The 14,894-nt window shown below is 44.4% G+C and overlaps 1 protein-coding gene across 1 annotated transcript; it reads right to left on the bottom strand.

The window, feature by feature from the left end:
* Positions 1-244: 244 nt before the first annotated feature.
* LOC141144067 (lymphocyte antigen 6E-like) lies at positions 245-10,748 on the bottom strand. Its single transcript, XM_073629426.1, has 3 exons — positions 10,687-10,748; positions 3,563-3,682; positions 245-711 (listed from the first exon to the last, which is right to left on the bottom strand). The coding sequence occupies exons 1-3, from the start codon at positions 10,736-10,738 to the stop codon at positions 503-505; spliced, it is 381 nt and encodes a 126-aa protein (XP_073485527.1). The 5' UTR covers positions 10,739-10,748; the 3' UTR covers positions 245-502.
* Between the last annotated feature and the right edge of the window lie 4,146 nt (positions 10,749-14,894).

Raw genomic sequence — 14,894 nt, 5'->3', positions numbered from 1 at the left:
AACCCTACAAACGAAGACTGGGATGCCATTAAAGTTCATGCGCGTGTAAAGGCAGGCGTCCCAATACTTTTGACAATATAGTGTGTATGTCGTCTACAAGGTCTATTGCATTGTTTTTTTATCTGCTAATCCATCATCTTTTGCAAAAGATTTCAAGGAATTTCCTTTTGAAAACCTTGAGTTGTTGTGTCCAACCCTGACATCTACACCTTTTGTATTCGTTTTGATTGTCAATTAAAATCAATTTATTGTGAAAAGAAATATAATGCTTTTATTTGGATGTCAAAAAAAATCAAATGATACATAAAAGTACAATGGGAAGAAGAAATTACATTATTGGTATTTGTGAATAAGGCACCATGTAAGGCCACAGAGGAACCATATGGAGATGTCTGCTCTCCACTACTATAGACATCGCAAGAAACAGGCACACAAATCAAGGCATCTCATTACAAAAAACGTATTGATGCCGGCTGGACAACCTGCTCTCTCATGTTATATATCAGAGAAGGGAGCCGCTGATGAGCATCACAAGGGTTCCCACCACCAGGACAATGACGGAATAGCTGGACTTGATGCTGATGGCCCCGCTGGTGTTGCACAGGTCGGTGGAGCAGCAGGACACGGAGGTTGAGCCCACGACGAAACTACCGCCGCTTGCCGTGCAGCTGGCCGCGCAGTTCTTGGTTATTGATGTTGTAGAAAGTCCAACTAGAGAGAGAACAAATGAAACATTCGTTAACTCTCAATATAATATCCTTCCTGAATGAAACCTGGAACTAAGTTTGTACACCGCCCACCAACCAAAATGATGACCACCCACCTAATGATAAAGCGGTTGTAAAGTCGAATGGAAGGACATTCCAGCAGGCAGGATGTCCCTTCTAGACAGCGTCCTGTGCATAGGCACAGTCTACTTCGTGTTCCTGTTCTTGCTAATAGAAATTGTGCACATGCGCATCTGTTACTTGCGCACGTGCATCTGTTGCTCGTATTGGCGCCAAGCGGGCTGTTTAAGCCTGTGCTGTGCTTCAGTGCAGTCTTGTCTACAGAGTTCCTGAGCTTACCTGCAACCTGTAAATCTGCATCTGACTACTGTATAGACCCGGCTTGTTTGACTGCTGCTGACCTCTGCCTGCATTGATCCCGGCTTGCCTCTGACCATACTTCTGCCTCTTCCCTTCACTGCTGATCTGTTACAGACTCGGCCTGCATCCTGACATGACACATCTGCACCTTATCCTGGTTAGTCTGGCTCTGCTTCTGTCCCCTTTGCTGCTGGACTGCCTGCTGCAAGCCTCTGCCGATATTCCACTGGTGTCTATCCGGCACTCCTGCTCCGCTGCTGTCTACTAATGGTCTCAGCCAGTTCCTGTCTCCTACTCACTGGTGTATGTCCGGTAGACATGTGAAATTTGTTTTGTTCTGAATTCGTTTTTTAACAAATTTCGACAAATTATTTAATTCGGAAATATCCGAATTAACAAAAACCTGTTTAACAAATTGTTCCGAATATTTGTGAATTTGAAATTCGAAATTTGAAAATTCGTACATTCATAAACTCGAAAATCTGAAAATTCATACATTTTCGAATTTACGAATTTACAAATTTTCCAATTTACGGATTTTCGAACTTACGAACTTTTGAATTTACCAATTTACAAATTTTCAAATTTCTGTATACACCCGCTATCATTCCTCCGTATACACGCGTTATCATTCCTCTATATACACACCCTCTATCATTCCTCTATATACACCCGCTATCATTCCTCTGTATACCCCCCCATCATTCCTCTGTATACACCCACTATCATTCCTCTGTATACACCCACTATAATTCCTCTGTATACACCCGCTATCATTCCTCTGTATACACCTGCTCTCATTCCTCTATATACACCTTCTATCATTCCTCTATATACATCCACTATCATTCCTCTATATACACCCACTATCATTCCTCTATATAAACCCACTATCATTCCTCTATATACACCCACTATCATTCCTCTATATACACCCACTATCATTCCTCTATATACACCCATTATCATTCCTCTGTATACACCCACTATCATTCCTCTGTATACACCCACTATCATTCCTCTGTATACACTCACTATCATTCCTCTATATACACCCATTATCATTCCTCTGTATACACCCACTATCATTCCTCTGTATACACCCACTATCATTCCTCTGTATACACCCGCTATCATTCCTCTGTATACACCCGCTATCATTCCTCTGTATACACCCGCTATCATTCGTCTGTATACACCCGCTATCATTCCTCTGTATACACCCACTATCATTCCTCTGTATACACCCACTATCATTCCTCTGTATACACCCGCTATCATTCCTCTGTATACACCCGCTATCATTCCTCTGTGTACACCCACTATCATTCCTCTATGTACACCCACTATCATTCCTCTGTATACACCCACTATCATTCCTCTGTGTACACCCACTATCATTCCTCTGTATACACCCACTATCATTCCTCTATATACACCCATTATCATTTCTCTGTATACACCCACTATCATACCTCTATATACACCCACTATCATTCCTCTATATACCCCCACTATCATTCCTCTGTATACACCCACTATCATTCCTCTATATACACCCACTATCATTCCTCTGTATACACCCACTATCATTCCTCTGTATACACCCACTATCATTCCTCTGTTTACACCCACTATCATTCCTCTATATACACCCACTATCATTCCTCTGTATATACCCACTATCATTCCTCTATATACACCCACTATCATTCCTCTATAAACACCCACTATCATTCCTCTGTATACACCCTCTATTATTCCTCTGTATACACCCATTATCATTCCTCTGTATACACCCATTATCATTCCTCTGTATACACCCACTATCATTCCTCTGTATACACCCACTATCATTCCTCTGTATACACCCACTATCATTCCTCTGTATACACCCACTATCATTCCTCTATATACACCCACTATCATTCCTCTGTATATACCCACTATCATTCCTCTATATACACCCACTATCATTCCTCTATATACACCCACTATCATTCCTCTATATACACCCACTATCATTCCTCTGTATACACCCTCTATTATTCCTCTATATACACCCATTATCATTCCTCTGTATACACCCACTATCATTCCTCTGTATACACCCATTATCATTCCTCTGTATACACCCACTATCATTCCTCTGTATACACCCTCTATTCACACTTTATGACTTTTAGGCTCGGTTCACACTAGGACGACTTGTCAGGCGACCTAGGTCGCCTGACAAGTAGCGTCCCGTTCTGTACAATGGAACCATTCTAATCGGAGCGACGCAAGTCGCTCCGACTTAGAAAAAGGTTCCTGTACGACTTTGGGGGCGACTTGCATAGACTTCTATACAGAAGTCGTTTTGCAAGTCGCCCGGGCAGTCGTGTGCAGGTCGCCTCGCTGAGGCGACCTGCAAGTCGTGCCGCCTCTGGTGTGAACCGAGGCTTAGACTTTATGGTGATGTGAGAAAAACTTACAGGCTGAAACACTTGCTAGAGTCGTCTGGCAGAAGTTTAATCCGGATGAGCAGTTAGTTACTGTCTGGCAGTTGCTGTTGCTGGTCGCAGAGACACACGTGTAACATTGCAGGGAATAGGCTGAAAGAGAACAACTTAAAGCATTACTCCACCTTTTTATTACCATTTCTCTTTTTCTAATTTTGCTGAAGAAGCTGAAGAAGCTGAGCCAAATTTGAATGACAGCGAAATAAGTTTTGCCAGAATTAGCGATGAACTGAACTGCCCTGAAATCAATGGGAGGCAATTTTTTAAAATAAAATGACACATCACACACTTGCTGTGGCGCGCAACTCGGCGATCGTGGGCACGCTGTGTCCCTGGAACACGGCACGACCCCAATCTTGGCATAGAGCCGATGATGCAGCTCTTTACCCATGTGATCAGCTCTGTCCAATCACAGCTGATCACATGTAAACATGGAAGTGCCGGTAATCGGCTGGCCTCACGTTGACAGAGTGAGGGGAGAGCCGATCAGCAGCATCTCCTCACAGGGAAGACATGTGCAGATAATCGGGGCACTGGTTGTCAGTGCAGCCCCAACAGTGTCCATCAGTGAGGCCATGCTGTGCCCATGAGTGATGCAAGTTAGTGCTGTCATTCAGTGCCCATCGGTTCCTGCTCATCAGTGTGGCCCATCAGTGCACATCAGTGCCACCTATCCATGCCACCTATCATTGCCCATAAATGCCGCCCATCAGTGCCACCCATCAGTGCCCATCAGTGCTGCATATTAGTGCCTCATCCTCAGTACCCCCTTATCAGTGCCCGCCGGTGCCGCCTCATCAGTAGGGATGGGCGAACAGTTTGGCCTGAGCATAAGTTTGGGCCCAACTTTGGTTGTTCGGCGAACATTATGCGGTGTTCGTGGCAAATTCGAAAGCCACGGAACACCATTAAAGTCTATGGGACTAACATGAAAAATCAGAAGTGCTCATATTAAAGGCTTATATGCAAGTTATTGTCATAAAAAGTGTTTGGGGACCCGGGTCCTGCCCCAGGGGACATTTATCAGGGCAAAAAAAAAGTTTTAAACAGCCGTTTTTTCGGGAGCAGTAATTTTTTTAATGCTTAAAGTGAAACAATAAAAATTAAATATTCCTTTAAATTTCGTGCCTAGGGGGTGTCTATAGTAAGCCTGTGGCGCAGTTTTCCCGTGTTTAGAACAATACCACAGGAAAATGACATTTCTAAAGGAAAAAAAGTAATTCAAAACTGAACGCGGCTGTAATGAATTGTCGGGTCTCGGCACTATAGATAAAACTCATTAAAAAAAAAGGGCATCGGCCCCCCCCAGTCCATTACCAGGCCCTTTGGGTCTGGTATGAATATTAAGGGGAACCCCGAACCAAAATTTTTAAAAAAATTGCGTGGGAGTCCCCCCAAAATCCATACCAGGCCCTTCAGGTCTGGTATGGAAATGAAGGGAAACCCTGCGCCAAATTTTTCAAAAAATGGCATAGGGCCCCCCCCAAAAAATCTATACCGGACACTTTAGGTCTGGTATGGATTTTAAGGGGAACCCTGTGCCAAAATGTAAAAAAAATGGCGTAGGGGTCCCCCCAAAATCCATACCAGACCCTTATCCGAGCACGCAACCTGGCAGGCCGCAGGAAAAGAGGGGGGCGAGAGAGCCAGGGCACATGCCCTCAACATGGGGACGGTGCTTTGGAGTAGCCCCCCAAAGCACCTTGTCCCCTTTTTGATGGGGACAAGAGCCTCATCCCAACAACCCTTGCCCGGTGGTTGTGTGATTATGAGGATGGGGGGCTTATCAGAAACTGGAAGCCCCCTTTAACAAGCAGACCCCCAGATCCCACCCCCCCTATGTGAATTGGTAACGGGTACATTGTACCCCTACCATTTCACCAAAATATGTGTTAAAAATAGTAAAAAAGACAGGAGACACTTTGGGGCAAGTCCTTTATTAAAAAATAAAAATGTCCAGCGATGTCCATTCATCTTCTATCACGCCGCCGACGTTGTTACGTTTTTTTTTCTTTTTTCGGTTCCTCGGGCGGCGTGATAGAAGATGAATGGACATCGCTGGACATTTTTATTTTTTAATAAAGGATTTGCCCCAAAGTGTCTCTTGCCTTTTTTACTATTTTTGACACTTTTTTGGGTGAAATGGTAGGGGTAAAATGTACCCATTATCAATTCACATGGGGGGCGGGATCTGGGGGTCTGCTTGTTAAAGGGGTCTTCCAGATTCTGATAAACCCCCCACCCACATACCCCCACAACCACCGGACAAGGGTTGTGGGGATTAGGCCCTTGTCCCCATCAACATGGAGACAAGGTGCTTTGGGGGGCTACTCCAAGCACCCTCCCCATGTTGAGGGCATGTGGCCAGGTACAGTTCGGGGGGGGCATTCTCTCGTCCCCCCCTCTTTTCCTGCAGCATGCCAGGTTGGTAAGGGTCTGGTATGGAATTTGAGGGGGAACCCTACGCCATTTTTTTTAAATTTTGGAGCAGGGTTCCGATTAATATCCATACCAGACCTGAAGAGTCTGCTATGGATTATGGGGGGCCCTACGCCGTTTTTTTTTTGGCCCAGGGTTCCCCTTAATTTCCATACCAGACCTGAGGGGCCTGGTATGGATTTTGGGGGGAACCCCCACGCACTTTTTGTTCAAAACTTTTGATTCGGGGTTTTTTTTTTGGCCCAGGGTTCCCCTTAATATTCATACCAGACCCAAAGGGCCTGCTAATGGACTGGGGGGAACCCATGCCATTTTTTTTCAATGAGTTTTATCTATATTGCCGAGACCGGACAATTCATTACAGCCGCGATCAGTTTTACATGACAATTTTTCCTTTAGAAATGTCATTTTGCTGTGGTACTGTTCTATACACTGGAAAAATGCACCACTTTACAGGCATACTATAGACATCCCCCAGGCACGATATTTAAAGGAATATTTCATTTTTATTGTTTCACTTTAAGCATTATTAAAATCACTGCTTCCGAAAAAACGGCTGTTTTTAAAACTTTTTTTGCATTGATACATGTCCCCTGGGGCAGGACCCGGGTCCCCAAACACTTTTTATGGCAATAACTTGCATATTAACCTTTAAAATGAGCACTTTTGATTTTTCTTGTTTGTGTCCCATAGACTTTACCGGTGTTCGCGTGTTTGTCTGAATTTTTTGCCTGTTTGCATGTTCTGGTGCGAACCGAACCGGGTGGTGTTCGGCTCATCCTTACTCATCAGTGCTCATCAGTGAAGGAGAAAAATTACTTTTTTACAAAATTTTCTGAACCGAAACTAAGAAACTTTCTTTTTCTCCAAATTTTCGGCCTTTTTTCAAATTTTTTTAGGAAAAAATAAAAATAAAAGTTGTGATTAAATACCACCAAAAGAAATCTATATTTGCAGGAAAAAAATGGTATAACTTGAGTACAGTGTTTTATGACCGCGCAATTGTCATTCAAAGTGTGACAGCTGAAAATTGCCCTGGGCAGGAAGGGGTTAAAAGTGCCCGGTAGGCAAGTGGTTAAAGAAGGGCCCTTTAAGGGGGTCTGTGTGCTTTTTAGATAAAAAAAAATAATAATAAAATTTTTTTTTAAAAAAGCTGGCAATGAATGTCATGTACCTGCTTTTTAAACTGTACAGTTTTTTTTTTCTTTTTTTGTACGTGTACCTTTTGTTGTAGCACATCGTACAGCAAGAATGAAAAAAAAATACATACTAGACACTTTGGGGAATATTTACTAAAACTGGTGCACACAGAATCTGGTGCAGTTTTGCATAGTAATCAATCAGCTTTTTTTAAATTTTTTTAAGGGAGTACTTTGCACAAAACAAAGAAAATGCATGAGGTCCCCAAGGAAATAAGACAAAAGATGGCAAAATAAACCTTACTGGGTTTATAACTCTACCTTACTCTTTCCAAAATGTTTTGCCTATGGCATAGCACCCAACTGTCCCTGATTTGGAAGGACTGTCCCTGATTTGAAGCAATGTCCCTCTGTCCCTCTTTCCTCCTCATTTGTCCCTCATTTTGGTCTGAACTATATAGTTGTATATAAAATGCACTTTTTACCTTTCAAAAAAAAGTGTTTCCCAGTGCTAAACCTTTCATCCAATTTCTAAATTGCTACATTGTTAAATTTCAAACGCCAATATAAAGGAATAGGATGTCCTATACCTACACACTTAATAGGTAATAGGTGTCCCTCGTTCCCATGTCAAAAAGTTGGGAGGTGTGCCATAGTTCGGCTTTAATCTGAGTATGCAGCCTGGCTGGCCAGAAAATAAGGGGAAAGGGTGAGCATGCACCCCTCCCCCCAATCATTGCAGGCCCTCAACATGGGGCATCCCCCCTGGAAAAGCACCTTGTCCCCATGTCGATGACCCTGCTGGTGATTGTGAGGGTCTACGTGTCAGAGGGCTCATCAGAATCTAGTAGCCCCCTTTTATACAAAGGGGCCCGCCATGTGAACGAGTAGGGGATACATAGTACCCCTACTCATTCACAAAAAATTGTTACCGTGAAATAAAAAAAACTTAAGCAAATTCTTTATAAAAAAAAATGTAAAAAATCCCCAAAAATGTTCCTTGTTGTAAATCCATTGTCAATCACGATTCCTACCAGCCATTGACTTGCTAGAAAAACAATCAACGTCCCAACGCACATAGAAGTACTGCTTCTAGATATGAATTTTGGCTCCCACCAAACATGGGGCGGAACCATCAGCAGACACGAAACAGGGGGTCAAGCCATCAGCTCACCCCTAGCCAGAATCACTCCTTTCATCACTAACCACAATGGTGGTCAATTTAGGAAATGACCTATGATAGTCACACAGCTAAAAATTAGTTTATGGCTTGATATACACTTTAATATCCCAACCAGTGGTGGCCGCTCCATTAGGGGTGCAGGGGCGCTGTCCCCCCAATCCATGCATCCAGCCCCCTAATCTACATGCAGAGCACCGTACGCATGGAGTCCAATGGAAGGGGTGTTTTTTTTTTTAAGCGTGTGATTAGAGCCAGAAGCTCTAATAGGCTTAAAAAAATGGTGGGCTCGTGGGTAAAGAGCACTGCGCTCTGAACCCACCCAATTGTGTGACAATAGCGAATTAATATTTGCTATTTTCACACTGATTCTCCTCTCGGCCAATCAGGAAGTGGGTCTTGAGACCAGTTTCATGATAGACCAATAGGATTGCTTCTCCTTTCGGCCAATCAGCAGGAGGAGGGCTGGGCACAGGACAGGCACGGTAATAGCCGGGATGGTGAGGAGGCACGGAGGATGAGGAGGAGAACATACAGCAGCAGCTCCGAAAAGTAGTGGTCTGGCTGGGTTGCCTGGGGATGTGGAGGAGGATCTGTTTAACTTTAACCAGCTGGAGGACTATGTCTAGGGTTGCCACCCATCCAAGATTCAACTGGGCAGTCTGGGTTTGGAATTGTGTGTCCAGGTTTCAGACCTCCTGACACCCAGACACAATGAGAATGGACTGCAGTTTCCCAAGTAGCTGAGTACCACTACCACCGAGTACATAGGTGTGCGCACAGGCCCCACCCCCTAACATGGACAGGAGAGGAAAGAGGGCTTGATCTCCTTCTGCTTGTCCTGCCCTTACCCCTCTGTCTGCCCACTCACATTCCAATCTCTGGTATTCTGTGCTCAGGAAAGGGATGCTTGGGCTGAAAATTTGAAGCTCAGCAGCTGGCAAATACAGTGTGGATGAAAGGTGTCAGTGCTTCAGCCTCCATCCTCGGGTGAGTGAGTGTACCATCCAACGTCTGATCCACCTTCCTCCCTTCCAATGTCTGATTCCCCTTCTTCACTTCCAATGTCTGATCCCCCTTCCTCCCTTCCAATGTCTGATCCCCCTTCCTCCCTTCCAATGTATGATCCCCCTTCCTCCCTTCCAATGTCTAACCCCCCTTCCCCCCCTACAATGTCTGATCCCCCTTCCTTCCTTCCAATGTCTGATCCCCTTTCCTCCCTTCCAATGTCTGATCCCCCTTCTTCCCTTCCAATGTCTGATCCCCCTTCCTCCCTTCCATTGTCCGATCCCCCTTCCTCCCTTCCAATATCTGATCCCCCTTCCTCCCTTCCAATGTCTGATCACCCTTCCAATGTCTGATCCCCTTTCCTCACTTCCAATGTCTGATCCCCTTTCCTCACTTCCAATGTCTGATCCCCCTTCCTCCCTTCCAATGTCTGATCCCCCTTCCTCCCTTCCAATGTCTGATCCCCCTTCCTCCCTTCCAATGTCTGATCCCCCTTCCTCCCTTCCAATGTCTGATCCCCCTTCCTCCCTTCCAATGTCTGATCCCCCTTCCTCCCTTCCAATGTCTGATCCCCCTTCCTCCCTTCCAATGTCTGCCCCCCTTCCTTCCTTCCAATGTCTGATCTCCCTTCCAATGTCTGATCCCCTTTCCTCCCTTCCAATGTCTGATCCCCTTTCCTCCCTTCCAATGTCTGATCCCCCTTCCTCCCTTCCAATGTCTGATCCCCCTTGCTCCCTTCCAATGTCTGATCCCCCTTCCTCCTTTCTCTCTCTTGCCTCTGAGTGAGTGTGTACACTAAGATAAGGGGGACTCTGGTGTAAGGGGAAATTCTGGGAACTCTAAAGTAAGTGGGAGCTTTGGTGAGCAGAAACCCCTTACATCAGAGTTCTTCTTTACACCAGAGTCCACAGCGTTCTCCCTTAAAATAAATTGGCATGTGGCGCTAAAGTGTTCAGGTTTGGCTTGAAGAAAAGGTGGCAACCCTAACTATATCATCTGTACCAAGGACTCCCTGGAGATTGAGGTCACCTTCCTGAAGGCTCCCAGGGAGATGTATAGCTGGAGGTAGTGTCTGGAGGTGTGCTGTATGGAGTGATGGTGGAGAGGTCAGCTGGGGCCTCAGCTGCTTCCTCTTCGACTGTAATCACCGGGGGGGGGCAGAGTGTGTGGCAGTGGCTGCCCGCAACATAGATGGGGTAACTGCGGGGCCCACCGATCACCCAACTGACCCACGGGGGTTTGCATTGTTTGCTACCCCCCAGAAAAAAATACGCAAGCCACCACTGATCCCATCCCGAATTGCTGGCTACAAGAATTCAATGGCCCCTTACCTGTCCCAATGCAGAGAGCGGCCAGGAGGAGGATGCTTGCATATGCTGCCATTGTGAGCTGAAGGAGACTTGTGACACCCCTAAGGCTTTGTGCCCTAATATATACATCTTCATGTGTTTGCTACAGCCGTCACCATGAAAACGACACTGTGTACTCCATCCTGGCCTCCCTAACACAAACACTGCTTTTTTGTATAGATGACAAATAATTGATAGTTCATCTAAGGCATGTACGTATAGTCACTCCCAATGCTAGCAAACTGCAATGAATGGAGCGTGACAATTTTTGTTTCTTTGTAACATTTGTACAAAGGAGACAAACTGTTTTCGTTGCTCTGAAGATTGTAGCGATTGGGTTTCCTAAGTATACCAGAAATGTGTTGCACTGTAGTGTCTATATGAATCGTATAAAACAACATATATGTGAAAAGACAAGTCCACCTTGTTACAAAAGTTATATAGTTAGTCTTGTTGAAAAAATACACAAGTCTGTCTAGTTCAACCAATAAAAGGGAAAAAAAAATCAAACAATCTTACAGTATATACACAATCCTATACCCACTGTATAGAAGAAGGCGAAAAACCCCAGAAAAGCATGATCCAATTTTCTCCAACAGGGAAAAAAATTCCTTCCTGATCCCCCAAAAGGCAATTGGATTTTCCCTGGATCAACTTTACCTATAAATGTCATTACCCAGTTATATTGTGTACATTTAGGAAAAATTCCAGGCCCTTTTTAAAGCAATCTACTGAGCTGGACAGAACCACCTCTGGAGGGAGTCTATTCCACATTTTCACAGCTCTTAAGCCCCGTACACACGATCGGATTTTCCAACAGGAAATGTTCGATGAGAGGCTGTTGGCAGAAAATCCGACCGTTTGTACGCTCCAAAGGACAATTGTCTGATTTTCCGGGGACAAATGTTGGATGGCAGGTTTTAAAATTTTCCGCAGACAATTGTCTGTTGTCGGACTTTCTGAGCATGTGTACACAAGTCCGTCGGACAAAAGTCCAAAGTACAAACATGCATACTCAGAAGCAAGGGCAAGCCGGAAGCAGTCAGTCTTGTAAACTAGCGTTCGTAATGGAGAATTAACATTCGTGACGTGGCAAATTATGAAATGTCGAATTGCAGCGCAGGATTCTCTTCTTCTTTAATGGGATAATAATGAAGCTGCTTTTCTGGTGATACTGATGGAGTTTATTGCAAACACGTTTTTAAAGGCTTTTTTTTCTAGTGATATCAAGAATAATATTATTATGCTTTTTTTTTTATTTGGGCAAGTTACCACAACACCATTATCCCGTAGTTTTTAAAATCAAAGATACAACTAGGTTGTTGTACCTTGTTAATTTTACATTGTATTTTTTTAAATGTAACTGCCGACTCCCAAACTGTCATTTGAAGTAAAACACATAGCCAAGTATTATTCTACACAATTTTTTTGCATTAAAAAAAATCAAATAAAATTAGAAATGCTATCTGCCAATAGAACTTAACCAAAAAGTGCATTCTATGCATCCAAAAATATAGAAAATATACCAAATCAAATCATTATTATTCAACCCAAAAAAATAATGTCAAAGCAGTAACTCCAAGGCCAATAATAAATAACACGTTATCTCCTCCAATTCCGCAACATGTCTGGTTGACGAACGGCCGTCCAGAAACGAACTGAAAGGCACGAAATGAAAAGCACGAATTAACACTCACCAAACTTCTACTAACACGAAATTAGCAGAAAGAGCCCGAAGGTATTTATACATGGAGATCATATTGCCCCCTATGTATTTATACTAGAGTTGCCACCTCATCCCTTTAAACATGAACACATATGAATTACATGGGTTCTGAGGCAGATTAAGGTGGTAATTAAACTCACTTGTTGCCTTATCTGCATTAAATTAACCTCAGAACCTGTGTAATTCATATGTGTTCTGGTTTGAAGGGATGAGGTTGCAACCCTAATTTATACTTGGTGATCATATCCCCCCCCCCCTTATGTATTTATACATGGTGTGACGGGAGGGCCCGTGGAACTCAGAATACATCTTATGTCTAAGTCACCCTGTGCCATCCTGGCACAGGGTGAGTGAGAAAATATATCTTGGACTACTTAAAATGGGACAGTAATATTTGTCCACAATATCTCCCAGGATGTATGTAGAGACTATTATTGGTTTGGTTGATTCTGAACTCAACCTGTTAATTGAGTGAGCTGATCACATTAGCCTCCAGGGCTGGCTAGGAGACGAACTGTTGATGAATAGGCTGAGGAGGGGGGAGATTGTTGTTTGTATTGTTAATTGTAATTACCTCCAGCTATTGTGCTTATACTACTGTGTGAAGCTCAGTGCCCACAAGTCTGTCATCTGGTCTGGGTAAATTTTGTAGTAAATTAGCTCATGTTAATTAGGTTAGCTTTGAGTCATCCTGGTTAGGGATGAGCTTCGTGTTCGAGTCGAACCCATGTTCGACTCGAACATCGGCTGTTCGATCGTTCGCCGAATTGCGAACGTTATGGGCCGTTCGCGCTAAATTCGTGTGGCGCGTCACGGCCCATAATTCACTGCGGCATCGCAGTGCATTGCTGGCTGATGATTGGCCAAGCATGCACTATGACCCGCATGCTTGGCCAATCACAGCGCTGTCAGTAGAGAGAGCTGTAATTGGCCAAAGCCAGGGTGGCTTTGGCCAATTACGGCTCAGGGCATTTAGTACACACCCCACACTATATAAGGCCGCCTGCACGGCGGCCCTGTGTAGTGTGTGTTCCGGTGTGCTGAGAGATAGAGAGAGAGAGAGACAGTGTCATTTGATTTGAGTTAGATAGATTAGGCAGAACAGTCAGTCAGTTAGCTGCACTTACAGTGTATTGTGTATATATATGCATCCCAGGTGTTGCATATATATATGTACACTGTATTCAGTTTAGCTAGATCCGTTCCTGTTATCTTCTATCTAGACTATTTACATTTAATGCAGTGCGTCCTGCTCACAGTGTTCAGCTAGATCCGTTCCTGTTATCTTCTAGACTATTTACATTTAGTGCAGTGCGTCCTGCTCACAGTGTTCAGCTAGATCCGTTCCTGCTATTTACATTTAGTGCAGTGCGTCCTGCTCACAGTGTTCAGCTAGATCCGTTCCTGTTAAATTCCTACTGACCGGCAGGCTTGTCTGGTTACAGTATATAAAGCTACCTGAAGAAAATTACAGGTGTTCTATTTGATCCTATTAGTACCACGGTCAGGCAGCTAGACTATTTACATTTAGTACAGTGTGTCCTGCTCACAGTGTTCAGCTAGATCCGTTCCTGTTATCTTCCTACTGACAGGCAGGCTTGTCTGGTTACAGTATATAAAGCTACCTGAAGAAAATTACAGGTGTTCTATTTGATCCTATTAGTACCACGGTCAGGCAGCTAGACTATTTACATTTAGTACAGTGCGTCCTGCTCACAGTGTACAGCTAGATCCGTTCCTGTTATCTTCCTACTGACAGGCAGGCTTGTCTGGTTACAGTATATAAAGCTACCTGAAGAAAATTACAGGTGTTCTATTTGATCCTATTAGTACCACGGTCAGGCAGCTAGACTATTTACATTTAGTACAGTGCGTCCTGCTCACAGTGTTCAGCTAGATCCGTTCCTGTTATCTTCCTACTGACAGGCAGGCTTGTCTGGTTACAGTATATAAAGCTACTTGAAGAAAATTACAGGTGTTCTATCCCAGCTTAGTGCAGCTACAGGCCATTAGTATGTCTGGAAGGCCAAGAAGGAGAGGCAGACAGTCACAAGCCAATAAGAGAGGGCAAGCAGGCTCTGTGTCTAGTGCTGGTCGTGGAGACGGTGCATCCTCATCAGCACGTGGCCATGGGACACGCTTGGCCTTTTTTTCGGCAGCTGGCCATGTTGAGCCGCAACATGCGGAAGACTTGGTCGAGTGGATGACCAAGCCGTCCTCATCCTCCTCATCCTCTCTCACCCATGCCCAGGGTGCTTTGTCTGGCAAAGCAGCGGCCTCTTCCCTCAGCTCAATGTCATCAGTGACTCCTTCCCTAGCTCCACCATGTCCTCATGAGGATTCCCTCGAACTGTTTGACCACAGTGTTGGGTACATGCTCCAGGAGGATGCCCAGCGTTTGGAAGGCTCTGATGACGATACTGAGCTCGATGAAGGCAGTAACATGAGCGCGGACAGAGGGGGT

The sequence above is a fragment of the Aquarana catesbeiana genome, linkage group LG05 (assembly GCF_042186555.1).
Source record: "Aquarana catesbeiana isolate 2022-GZ linkage group LG05, ASM4218655v1, whole genome shotgun sequence".
Taxonomy (NCBI): domain Eukaryota; kingdom Metazoa; phylum Chordata; class Amphibia; order Anura; family Ranidae; genus Aquarana; species Aquarana catesbeiana.
This window is presented reverse-complemented; position numbering and strand designations above follow the sequence as displayed.